The sequence below is a fragment of the Antechinus flavipes genome, chromosome 2 (assembly GCF_016432865.1).
Source record: "Antechinus flavipes isolate AdamAnt ecotype Samford, QLD, Australia chromosome 2, AdamAnt_v2, whole genome shotgun sequence".
NCBI classification, from domain to species: Eukaryota; Metazoa; Chordata; class Mammalia; order Dasyuromorphia; family Dasyuridae; genus Antechinus; species Antechinus flavipes.
In genome coordinates this window covers 95,410,616-95,423,976 of record NC_067399.1, presented here as the reverse complement: position 1 = coordinate 95,423,976, position 13,361 = coordinate 95,410,616, and the positions used below count along the sequence as shown (strand labels likewise).

Here is a 13,361-nt window from a genome sequence, read left to right as displayed (position 1 = left end):
GAATATTGTTTTTATAAATTTGGCTCAGTTTCCTATGTATTTGGGAAATGAGATTTTTGCAAGAGAAACTTGGGGTAAATGTTTTCCCCAGTTTCCTTCTGTTCCTATAATTTTGGCTATATTAGTTTTGTTTGTGCAAAAGATTAATTTTATGTAATCAAATCTTTGGTCATAAATTCTTTTTTCCACAAATATGATAGACAAATTTTTCTATGCTCCTCTAATTTCCTAATGATATTATCTTCATGTGTATATCATTTTTACACATTTTGATCTTACTTTGAATACAATATGATATATTGTTTTTGTCCAGTTTCTGCCCAACTGCTCTCTAACATATTTATTGAATGGTAAGTTCTTGTCCCAAAAGCCCGGATCTTTAGGTTTATCAAGCAGTAGATTACAGTGTTCATTTGATACTGTGTATTATGTGCCTAATTTATTCCACTCATCTATCACTCTATTTCTTAGCCAGTAGCAGATTGTTCTGATGATTACCAGTTTGTAACATAATTTGAAATCTGTTACAAATCCATCTTTTTTGTTTTATTTATTTCCTCAATATTCTTGACCTTTAGTTCTTCCAGATGAATTTTGTTTTTGTTTTTGTTTTCTACCTCTATAATTTTTTTGGTAATCCTATTGGCATGGCACTAAGTCGATTAATTTAGGTAGAACTGTCATTTTTATCATATTGACATATGAGCAATTAATGTTGCTCCAATTGTTAAGAACTGTCTTTATTTGTATGGAAAGTTCTTCGTTATTATGATAGTTTGTGTTTGTCTTCTCAAGCATTTCATATTGTCTACAGTTATTTTAAATGGAATTTCTCTATTTATCTTTATGTTGGGTTTTGTTGATAATATATTAAAATGCTGATGATTTATATGGGTTTAGTATACATTGTACAATTTTGCTAAAGTTTTTCATTGTTTTAACTACTTTTAGTTGATTTTCTAGAGTTGTCTTAAGTGTATTACTATATCATCTGTAATATATATTATAATAATACATACAGTATATATATATATATAGTATATATTCCTTTTAATACAACACATAATACAGATAGTACATATTATTCCTTCAATTTTTATTGTTTTATTGCTAAAATTAGCACTTCTAGCTCAATATTGAATAGAATCTTGATCTTATTGGAAAAGCTTCTAGTTTATTCAATTGGGTATATGTTTGGGAGGAAAGAAAAATAGAGTATAAAAGTCCATTATAGTTCTGCCTAATTATAGATCTATTAAAACCTTTCCAAAAGGGTATTGAGTATATTATTAGGAATCAAACCAAACTATTTTATTAGATACATAATTAGTGAATTTACTAAGTACTTATGATGTGCCAGGAACTATGGTAAGCACTGAGAATACAAAAACAAGACAGCATCTAGTCTAATAATCTAATAGAAAAAGGTAAAAAATAAAGGGAAACTAGAAAAGAGGAAAAGAGGAGAGAAGCTTCACAGGAGTCAGGTAGCCAATGTGATTTCAAGTGATAGAAGTGACAAGTGAGGAATATAACTGTACATTCTCATTATATGACAGTTCTAGGCTGGAATACATCAATGATTATTATTATTATATTAATACATGATTACATTGTTTTGTTAATATGTGTTATTTAAATGTACATGTTAATTAAAGCTGTATATTTTCTGTTGAACAATATCATAAATAAAGCATCTCATGGAAAATGACTTTAATAATCTCAAAATATCTTTGGGGTCAGTAAGTAAAAAATTTTAACATATGTCAAAGAAATATAAAAAACTGAAACAAGGAAGAACTACTTCATAGTGCAAGAGTAAAGACTAATAGAAGATACACACTACTAGTTTTGTCAAATGTAATCATTCATTTACCTTCCAAATATAAAATATTTGCCATAATAAATTACAGAAGAGTTATCTATAAAGAACCTAAAATTAATATTCAGTATGGATTAGATAATGAAAAATTAGAATTATATAATACATCACTGCAGGATGTAAAAATTTAGTACCTATTAGAAACCTAGACATGACTAGATGGGGGAAGAGAAGAAGATAAAACTAATACTTCAGAAATTTAATATTTTTGATAGACTGTCAGATGGACAAATCCTCATGCTATAAATATTGATATCAAAATATCCTGGAGCAGTCAACCAATAAAACAGAACTGGATCATTATCACTTATTAACTTATCAACTACAATTGCTTAAAAAAGAGACTGATTCATAAAAACTGAAGAACATTATTTTAATATATGTGTGCAAATAAAATACAATCTCTACACTTCATGAATTGAAAAAAATTCAAAATATAGAGATCTAGAAAAAGAGTTTAAAATCATGTGGAACTGGAGCTGCATATGATCTTTGTTTTGCTGGATCTACTGATAATGTACCAAGGAATACTTTTGTTAAGGATAGAAAGGATGAGCTTAAAACCTAATACTTTGATGCAGCTACAAATAGCTGATATCTTGTCTCTTTGTCTATAAAACTGTAAGTGTAAGTAAATAGTAGCAAAATCATGACTGGTCCAAGGACTATTTCTGCTGAATGCCATATAAAAAAGGGGGAGGGAGACTGAAGTGAATTTTAAGAGGAAAGAATCCACCTTTTCTTGCTTTCTCTGTTTCTTCCTTTGAATACAACACATAGTACTTAGTAGACTTTTCACTCCAATTTCCATCAACGTGAAGAAGGGATCTCTCCCTTCTTTCTCCCTGGAATATCAATGGTATATATGTGGAAGTGAGGACAGGTGTTAGAACAAACAAGCCTGAGAATGGACCTTAAGTTTCTAATTATTTTTTCTTCTGCTTTGTTTCTTTTCCTTAGTATAAATAATGAACAGCATCCTGAAATGGGTTTTTTTCTAGCCCTGGTGGCAACTTAGTGAATTTAAGATGTGGAAGCTCCTGGGTCTATGTTCAGGTACATAGTGATTTTTTTAAACACCTTCTTAGAGGAGACTATTGCCACTTTCAGGAGGATGCTACCAATGAAAGGAAAAAGAAAGTCCAAGACAGGATGCAGCTTGCCAAAAGATTTATATTTATGAGTTACATTGACAATGCAGGTCAAAGATGAAAGTTAAATTATCGTTTGGTACTCCCACAAAGCTTTTTAAGAGCTAATGTTTTGAGAATCAATATCCCAGAAGAATATCAAAAGAAAAATGGTTTGTTGTTTCATGTTTTAATTATTTGTCAGCTTGCACATGTGAATATGTTTATTTTAAGCATTCTTTTAAGGAAGAAGAAATAGGTTTTCATGTTCCTGAATACTTTTATAGAAAAGTCCTTATTCATCTGTTTGGGGAGTCTATACACATAGGCCATCCTTTTGTTTTATTTTCACGATTTTTGTGTTCTATTCTAGGATGGAAAGAGAGAAAAGACTGATTCTTTCTTTGGGGGATCATGCTTTTTTCAGGACCTGAATATTGTTTTCATGAATCCAAAGTGGGGTCTCTTGGCAAAAAGCATATCTCATCCAGAACAAGTTCAATGACTGAACACACAATGAATACAAATAGTTTTCCAAAAAGCGGGGCAGCCACTTTGTCCAACTTTAAGGCATGATCTTTGTATATTAGTATCTTCACTGAGGCAGGGGCTCAGAAACATTAATCCATGCATTAGTGGTATAAGTTCATGCCAGATAAAACACAGGAAAAACTGGAATTACACTAGTCAAAAGGGGCTCCCTGCCCCTTTCTTAGTATTGGAAGTTGAAAGTTGGCTCACTACTCTGTACTCCTTTGGAGCACTTAAATGATGACCACTGTATGAAAAACCTAAGGCACAGGAGACCTGGACTAGTAGTCTAGCTTTTATCTCTCTGCATGACCAGGCAACTCACATTAAACTTCTGGATCTCAGTTTCCTTACAATCAATTGTGATTTTAGGAAAAAGAGGAACTAACCCAGAGAAGAGCATTTCTACTTGGCAAATATGCAAACTATTTCAGACATTCCTCAAAGTTCTATTTGCTTATTTCCTTGGGATCAGGCTCATATAGAACCTTTAAACAAAGTAAGGGATAAACAAGCAGCTTATCTTACCCCTCAAACCACTGCTGGCACATAGTTGCAAAGCCCAGGAACTGGAACTGGCAACAAGAAATATTCATCCTTTTAAGGGTCACAACCTAAATCAGTTCTCAAGGCAGATCTTTTTTTATGTTGTTTTGTTTTGTTTTTAAGGAAGTTGTGCTGAGCCACTGAAACCCACATAAGCTAACTCCAGATCTTCAAGACATTGGGTGGATGGAAAGATAAACATGGCCTTTTCCTGGATCTCCTTACTAGTTTTCCTGGGCTCAGGCTTGGGATGTCATCATCCAATCTGCCACTGTTCTGACAGGGTTTTCATCTGCCAAGAAAGCAAGGTGACCGAGATTCCTTCAGACATCCCTCGGAATGCTGTTGAACTGTGAGTAACTGAGGGAACAGCTGTGTGGTTGGCACCTGGGTCTTATGTGTCACTGTTATTTTGCAATTAAACCATTTCTGTTGGAGACTTGGTAAATACCAGTTCTCCTTTTTCCACATTTCATCTGACCTTTAGTTTTCCAAAGAACATAGCTGGGTAAAAGATTCTTAATGTACTCTAAAAGAAGATTGTAAAAAATAAAATTCCCAAGGAAAAGGGAAGGATGAAATAGGATTTTTAAAACTGCATATTACTTTCGAGCTTTATACCATAATTTTGGTGAATACAAAATAACAAAGACAGCACTTTTAGAAGAGTTATATCTCAGAAAAAGAAATAGGATTTTGGACAGAAGAGGATTCAGACATGTTTATCTACTAAGATTTGGAATACCCATATGACCTTCTAGGGACAACCATAAGTTTGCCAAATAAAAGTGTTTTTTTTTCCTAAATATCTGAGGCTTTTCCCCAGGGGAATATGGAAAGCTTTCTCAAACAGTTCAACTCAGTTCAACTGATACTTATTGAGAACCTACTATGCACATTGCATTTGGCTAGATAAGGGACTTTTCCCTCAACTTCTACTGAATCATTTATTTTTACAAAGTTAATGATGTATTCCATTTCTGAATCACCCAATTTTCAAATTTGTTCCTCCCCAGTTTTCTACACAGAAAATCATCCATCATTTAAAAAATCATCTAAAAATAGAGAGAAAAGGAGTTCATCAAATTCAACCATCTTTGACAAGAGATTTTAAATCCAAAGTACCACACACTTTTCCCTTTTGCACCCTCTTCTTATGCAAAGAAAGAAAAGAAATATAATTTCTCAGATCTTTGTCAGAAACAAGCTCAATCACTTAAAAAGGAAGGAGATTTTCTTAGAAGGGCCTTGGAGATCAGCTAGATCTTATTTTACAGATAAGGAAACCAAGGTTCTATGAAGTTCAATGACTTGCCCAAGTTGACATATAAGTAGGAGGAATAATATTGGCGGTGGTGGTGGCGGCGGCAGCAGTAGTAGTAGTAGCAGTTAGCTTTTATAGGGTGCTCTGAAGTTTGCAAAGCACTTGATATAATATGTTTATCTCATTTGAGCCTCACAACTTTGAATGCTATTATTATTTCTATTTTACAGATGGGAAAACCAAACTTAGAAATAGTTTAATGAATTGTCCAGAGTCACATAATAATAAAAGGATAATTCAGGATTCAAATTCAAATCTTCCTCATTCTGAGTCCCACACTCTTTTTAGTATGCCATCTAGTCAATGAAAGAAGTAAAACTAGAATTCATACTTTTTGAGCTCCTCTCATTACACTTTCTGTCTATAAAGGATAGCAACAGGTTAACTAGAAGAGTCCACATCCAATATGCATTTAAACCATGGATTATCTTTGACGCCTGGAGATAGGAAAATTTTCTGTATATAAAACTATGGCTATTTCTCATAGAATCCAGTTTTTTTTTATTTATTATACTCCCTCTGATTGAAAATTGTATCCCTTGAATGGCCTCTGAAACAATTAATTACTTGATCACTTGCAGAATTTTCTTCCCTTGCTCATTCTGTTAAGTGAACTATCTTTGAGGATTGTTGCTGGAGATGCATGCAGCTCTCATCCAGATCCACCTCATTCATCAGATTTCCCAATAATCATGGACACAGGAACCAAGGTTTAGAATTATAAGGCACCACAGAGGTCATCCAATACTCATTTTTTAGGGGAACTGAGGCCCAAAGAGAATAAACAATGTTCTCAGGGTTACATTAGTGCCAGAGCCATGAGTAAAAACCAGTCCCTATTCCAAAGTTAGCATACATTTCTCTGCTCTGAGTTTCATTCTGTTTTCTGGTAAAGTATGTTTTCAAAGGAGCAGAAACACGATTGTCTGTATATATGTTTTGGCTACAGTGTCTCAAATCAGACAGTAGATTGTGACTAGACCCAATAGGACAGACTGGTTACTTTTAGATTATTATAAACCTGGCAGAGATCCCTTATGACTGAGCTCCAGGATCATTCCAAATAACTGACCTCCTTTAAAACATGTCTTCATTGCTTTTCCTTTCATTGTTCTCTTCGTAACTGTGAAGTTAGGCAAAATTAACCTAATCTGAGTCATTCAATAAATAAGACCCTTTCAAAAGAAGGATAGAAGGTACCAGAGGTGTGTTCTAATTCAAACCCATAACTTTGTACATGAGGAAATAAATGATTGGTCCAGAGACTTTTGTGCCTTGCCCAAAGTAATTTGGCAAAGGTTATTAAAACATGGATCACTTATCTCTGTGCAGTGTGCTTTCATATATCACCCATGACAAAACATTCTAGATTAATTTCATCTTAGAACTGAAAGGAGGCTCAGAGAAGAAACAATCCAACTGTCTCACTTTACAGATGAGGAAACTGAGATACAAGGTATTCACTCAGGCATTTCATCTAACCCCCACAGTCACAGTCAGTGGTAGAGCAACAATCCCAACCTGTTTCCTAAAACTTCTTCTAGGCTTCTTTCCAATACACTAACATGGTTTCTTTCCTTGCAATCAAGAAGCTGAGGTTCAAAGTTAAGCAAATTAGCCAAAGTTTCTGTTAAGTGGGAGAGCCAAGATTAGACATCACATCTTTAGTTTATAATGAAAGAGGACTCTTCATGCCACAATCATACTGTGTATATGATTTTTATTCTCAGTGACTTCACTAATTCAAATATTGAAAAAATAATCAAATACTGGGTAGATAGCTTCTAAAGTTTCTTCCAACCCTAAATCTGGCTACTGAGATCTCACTTCTCCTTTGTTCATTAGTGAATAAAGATGACTAAATAATATCAGATAGGCTTCCCACTCTGTTTTCTGGAAATGACAGTACATTTTTAGGGCAACAGAGAATCAATTATCCATAGCCTACAATATATACCCCAAAGCTTTCTTCCTCACCTCCTTTCCCACAACCATCTATGTCACGTAGTCACTGTTAGTACTTCAATGGCAATAGCTCATGGAATGGTTGGGTTATATGATAACAGAGACTCAGGAAAACTTGCCTATCCATCAACCTCATTTTATCCAGGCCTGCCATACCCAAACTTCAAATTATTCTTTGTAATCTCATACTGCTGTAAATGCTGTAAGTAATTACCACACCACCTACTACAATGACCTTTTGTCATTCATGCTACAAGTAAGCTTCTCATCTAAATTGTTTTTGTTCACCTTTATGGTTTCTTTGAGAATGCTGACAGATAAAAATTAGGGCAAATGAGACCAGATAAAAACAAACCAGGCCCAGAGTGTTACACTTATTTATTAATTCAGCTAGTTTTTTTTTTAAATGAATAGACAATCAACCTAGAGAGTATAATTTCAAGTTTAGTCTCTCCACCTCTGTTGCAATAGACTATCATTCCAATTCCCACTCCTCCCCCCAAAAGAAAAATACTTTAGTTACCAGCCAGCTAAAGCCTTTTAAAAGGGAGCAAATCCCTCATTGGACAATGAGATACCAGATTTTATAAAATACAAGCTCCTTTGGGAGAGTAAATTAAATTCACAGGAAGATGTAAATAACTGATAGCAAAGTGTTACTTAAGAGCAAGTGTTATTGGTGGGAAGGGACATAGAAGGAGAAAATGGGGAGTATAACTGAGCTGTAATATGAATAGGGGAAGGAAGAAAAAATTGAAGGCCATGGGCTCCAAAGATAATCTTTAGTAACTTTGTTATTTTTACAAGGGCCAGTACTCTGGGCCAGTATTTTTCCAGCTTTATAGAACAGTCACTTAGCCAATATCAGCTTCATTTTCCTCATCTGCAACATGGAGAAAATAGGTTGTTGTGAGAGAGAAATAAAATAAAAGATGAAATCCTAGTTATGATGATAACAATGATATGATGATGATGATATTGTTCTTAAGCCAAGAAGAAACATTCTAAATGATTTAATGAAAATAATTTTCTCCTGATTATTTAAAAGGGCATCTGGTTGGTGCAATGTTAAACTTGAAGTTAGGACGATGTGAATCCACATCAGGCTTCAGAAACTTATTAGCTATGTGACTGTGAAGTTGTTTAATTACTCAAAGCCTCAGTTAATTTATCTTTAAAATGGGAATTATAATAGTTCCTACTTTGTAGGGTAGTTGTGAGGATTAAATAAGATGACATATAAAGGGTTTGCAAATCTCAAATTTCTATATAAATGTTAGCTATAATTATTCTAGAACTATTTAGATGAGATGTTAGCTTTATTATCTTTTTTATGCCAGAATAGTTTAGGGGAAAAAATGGGGGGAAACATTACATTGGCAAATAAGTGAGGAAAGGAGAACCAGAAAGAAGGAAGACATAGATTAAAAGATTGTGTTTTTTTTAATTGTATCAATATCTTCTTATTTTATAACCTTTTTATTTCTATAACCAGGTTTAAGGTTGTTTTGCTATGTATTTGCATTGGAAACCAAGGAAAATTCTAAATGAAACAGAACCCAGAAATGGTGTAGAAATGGAAGAGTGTTTGTCTAATTTGAAAAGAACTGGAACAGGGGGGCCTGGGTCACAAGCAGTCCATCCAAACCCCAAGATGAAATATTTTGGCTGACCCAGTATTTTCTGAGTTTGGGGATTGACTGTAAGGTTTATCGCTTGTAGTGTGGGTGGGCAGGTGGGAGGGGTCCGCCTCTTCATAGCCTGTAATTGCTTAATCCATCAACATGTCAGAGCTTTCACTTTTGCTCAGGTTCATCTGGGCAAAAAACTACTCACACATTTTACCATCTACATTTTTTATACTGTCATTCCCCCTGACTTCCAGCCTCTGCCCTGAGCTCATTAGAGGAAAATTCATTCTATGTATCTCATCACTATCACCTTGGCATTCTGATCTGATATGAGCTGGGTATGCTGATATTTAGGTCAAAGACAAAAAGAGATGCCATCAGGAGACATCTTCTCAGTCTCTACATTTCCTTCCCTTCTTCTTTTCTCTTGACTATCCTAACTCTCTGCTTCTAGGCCATGCAGCAAAGGTGGAACAAGTATGGACTGTGCCAAGTCTCTGATCAGTAGAGGCGGGTTGCACTTTGCTGGTTAAAGATAAATTGCTTTTTACTAAATTCCTCCTTTTATGCTTGAAGATGTTAGAGGGTTTTGGAAGCTATACCAACAGAGTAATTAAAAAGAGCAATCCTTGAATGGTCTATATATTAATCCAACAATAAACAAGGCAAAGTTTGGAGAAGCTTGTGACCAGACACTTAGCAATGAGATGATAATGTGTGTCAGTTTATGCATGTACACACTTCATGAAACTATAAAATGTATGAAAAATAATACTTGCCAAAAATTAATTACACTCAGGCAAAGAGAAGACTGTAGGAGGTAGATTTTTTTTCATAATAATGTTATATTGTTTCCAAATACATGTAAAGCTAGTTTTCAATATTCGTTTTTATAAGATTTTATGTTCCATTTTTTTCTCCCTCCCCAAGACAGCAAGCAATCTAATACAGGTTAAATATTTACAATCCTTTAAACATATTTCATATTTGTCAAGATGTACAAGAAAAAATCAATCCAAAAAAGAAAAAAAAACACGAGAAATAAATAGCAAAAAAATAAGACAGGTAGAAATGATATGCTTTGCTCCATATTAAGTCTCCATCTCTCTCTGGATGAGTATCCCAAGCCTATTGAATTGTCTTAGATCACTGTATTGCTGAGAAGAGCTAAGTCTCTCATAGTTAATCAATACATATTTTGTTATTACAATGTACAGTGCTATTCTGGTTTTTTACTTGACTCACCATCAGTTCATGTAAGTCTTTCCAGGCTTTTCTGAAATCTACCTACTCATCATATCTTATAGCACAGTACATTCACATGCTACAAATTATTCAGCCATTCCCCAATTGATGGGCATACACTCAATTCTTTGCCACTACAAATTGCTGCTAACAACATTTTTTTTGCATTTGTGAGTCTTTTTTAGGGGTTGGATTTTTGAAATGTTAAGCACAAAATTTGGCGCTTAAATGATAGTAAGGGCTCATACAAGGGCAATGTGATAGAAGGAAAAGAATTAGACTAAGTAGGAATAAGGACACTTAAATTCTAGTCTCAGCTCTGCTACTTGTTCTGTGATTTTAGGCAAAATGTTTGAAATCTTTGTGCCTCATTTTTTGCCATTTGAAAATTTAATATGTTGACCTTCCATTTTCTTTTTGTAAATCTAATGATATGTAACAATGACTTTTCCTGCATGAATTTCATATAGTCTTGTCAAAGATTCAAGGATTCTCAAGTTTCAATAACAAGATATCTTGGAGTGAGAAGTTTCCCCTTTCCCACCCTACTCTTCTTAGGTATATCACAGAGAACTGATCCATGATCTGATCATAGAAGATTCTGGTTTTTATTTTACCTTGAGAGGGAACTAAAGAAATCTGGAAAGCCTCCATTGGTAACCAACTTTATCCTGTCGGAGCTGAATTCTCCTAAGATAATGACTAGCTGTATAGTACTTGAAGTAGTCAGGGGAGAGTTTGAACCTTATCCCTCAATAACAGGATAAGAATAGAAGTCTCTTCTCTTAGTATGTAGATGGGAGCTCATGAAAAAAAGCAGGAAAATAATGTCTAAGCTGTGTTAAGAAGCATCAGAAAGAGAGAGAGAGGAAGACAGAAGGGGGAGGGGAGAGAAGAAAGAGGGAAAGGAAAGGGAGAGACAGAGAGAAAGAGAAAGTGAAGGGTAACCAAAGGGAAAGAGGCTATTTCATTTGCTCAGGGTCAGATGGCTAAATAATTATATAAAATTGAATTTGAATTTTGATCTTCATGACTTTAAGCACAAATTACTTCCTTCTATATTACCTTGCTGTTTCCAGTACCACATATGTTATTCTGATACCCGATGAATTCTCCTATCGTCTTAAGAATTTCTTATAATAAAAAGGGTATCATCATTTTTACTAATTCTATACTAGGTTTAACATTGCACATCCCACCTTTGCATAAATTCTTTCTCAAAAGAATTTTGTACCCACCAGTGAGGAACCCGTATCCAGCATTTGAAGTTTTATCAAGTGGGAAGAGTCACATTCTCAGAAGTTTCAGAGAGAAGACTATAGGAGCAGCTGCAGAGTGAAACACATTTAGAGGAAAAAAGAAGGAAATTGTACAGCTATGGAAGTGTCCCCTAATGCAACCAATGAACTCTACCCAGAGAATTGGCTGAAAGCTATAATTTACTGAGGGTTATTATTGGCAACTGAAGAAATAGTTTTGATAGCTCAGAATTGCACTTGCTTTGGGAGGACAAAATTACCCTATTTACTTGTTGGTGTGTGCTGTCCTTTTGTACTCAGGCCCAAATACCAAGAAAGCTCATAGTGAAGTGGGTCAGCTTGGGCATGATGGGGAAATTAACTTGACCTTGTCTTGTGGTTCCCACAGCCATATTCTAGATCATCTAGCTACTATGTTTGGTTCAAGAACTCATTCTTCTTTCTGTTCCCTCATTCTCCATTTAAAAAACTAGGTAGAATCAAGAGCACTGACTTTGGTACTAAAAATCTCGTTTCTAATTTTTGATCTGTCTCTTATTACCTGTGTAGCCTTGGGCATCTTCCCTAGCTCTCAGTTTCCTCATCTGTAGAATTGGGGCATCTGTCCTTCCTTCCAATTTTAAATCTTATTTAGACTTATTGGACAACAGTGACAGCCTGTGTGTCTTACAAAGACAGATAACAGAGGTAAAGATTATTTTTATTTTTCTTGTGGTTGATTCTAAGAAGATCTGAATGTTTATTTCTGATCTGACCTCCTCCTGCAGTGACTTAGAGAATGTTTTGTTCCTGCAACCTAAGACTGCCATTGCCTTGTTCTTTAGAGTATAATAGATTTTTGACCTGAAAGTCTTGAGGATATGGGCAAAGCCATTTGAATAAAGCCAAACCAAAGCTCTGCTAGGAATTTGAAACAAAAATATGAAAGGCTGGAGTTCCTCCACTGCCATCATCACACACAGCCCCTCATCTCAGTGACCAAAACCCCTCAAAGCAATAGATATTCAGACTCTAAAAAAAGACTGATAAAATAGAAAATTGTTTAGATGGGACTATGATTTCTGATTTCCCTAATAATTAAGTGTAGTCTCTTGAAGGGGAAGGCTCTATGAGCTTGGGACTCACAAGATTCAATCAAATATTGAGTGAGCTTTCGTTTCAGAAATTAATCTTCCAAATTTCAAAAGACTTTCAAATGATTCATACCATACCAACTTGGGTTTTTATTGCATTTTAGGGTATATAGACTACTTTCCCCCAACAACTTGGTAAAACAAATGGTAGAAATATTCCTATTTTGCTGATGAAGAAACAAGCTTTTGTAGATTCAGCAGGAGCACTGATTTGTTCAAGGTCACATCACCATTAAGTATCAGAATGAGGATTCAAACCCATATATTCCAACTCCAAGTTATGTATTCTTTTCAAAATTCAATTCAGTTCAACATAACAATTATTAAGTGCTTACTGTATGTAAGACTCTGTGTTAGACACTGAGAATAGAGAGATGAAAACAAAGTCATTGCCCTCAAGGAACTCACCTCACACTTGGGGGATACAACACACATTCAAGCATATAAACGAAGTTTAAAATATTGAGTTACTAAGATATAAGATGAGTAATGTCAATTGGAGTTAAGGAACATGTACCCTTTTGAAATGAGCATTGTAATTCACTTCCAAAACTCATTCTAGGCTTTTCTTCCTTTTATACTCCATATCTAGATTACTTCAAGGATGCCTAACGAATATTCCCAACCATCTCTTTCAATTTAATTCTACTCTATACATTGTTCATAGCTACCACTCCAAAATCCCCCATATTCCTTCTTCCTGTAAGATGAAATT

General features: G+C 34.6%; 1 protein-coding gene across 1 annotated transcript in view; it reads left to right on the top strand.

The window, feature by feature from the left end:
- Nucleotides 1-4,122: 4,122 nt before the first annotated feature.
- FSHR (follicle stimulating hormone receptor) overlaps nucleotides 4,123-13,361 on the top strand; it is a 248,305-nt gene continuing 239,066 nt past the window's right edge. Inside the window, exon 1 of the mRNA XM_051975245.1 lies at nucleotides 4,123-4,441. Within this exon, the coding sequence (XP_051831205.1) occupies nucleotides 4,290-4,441 (152 nt within the window). The 5' untranslated portion in view covers nucleotides 4,123-4,289. The remainder of the gene's footprint in view (nucleotides 4,442-13,361) is intronic.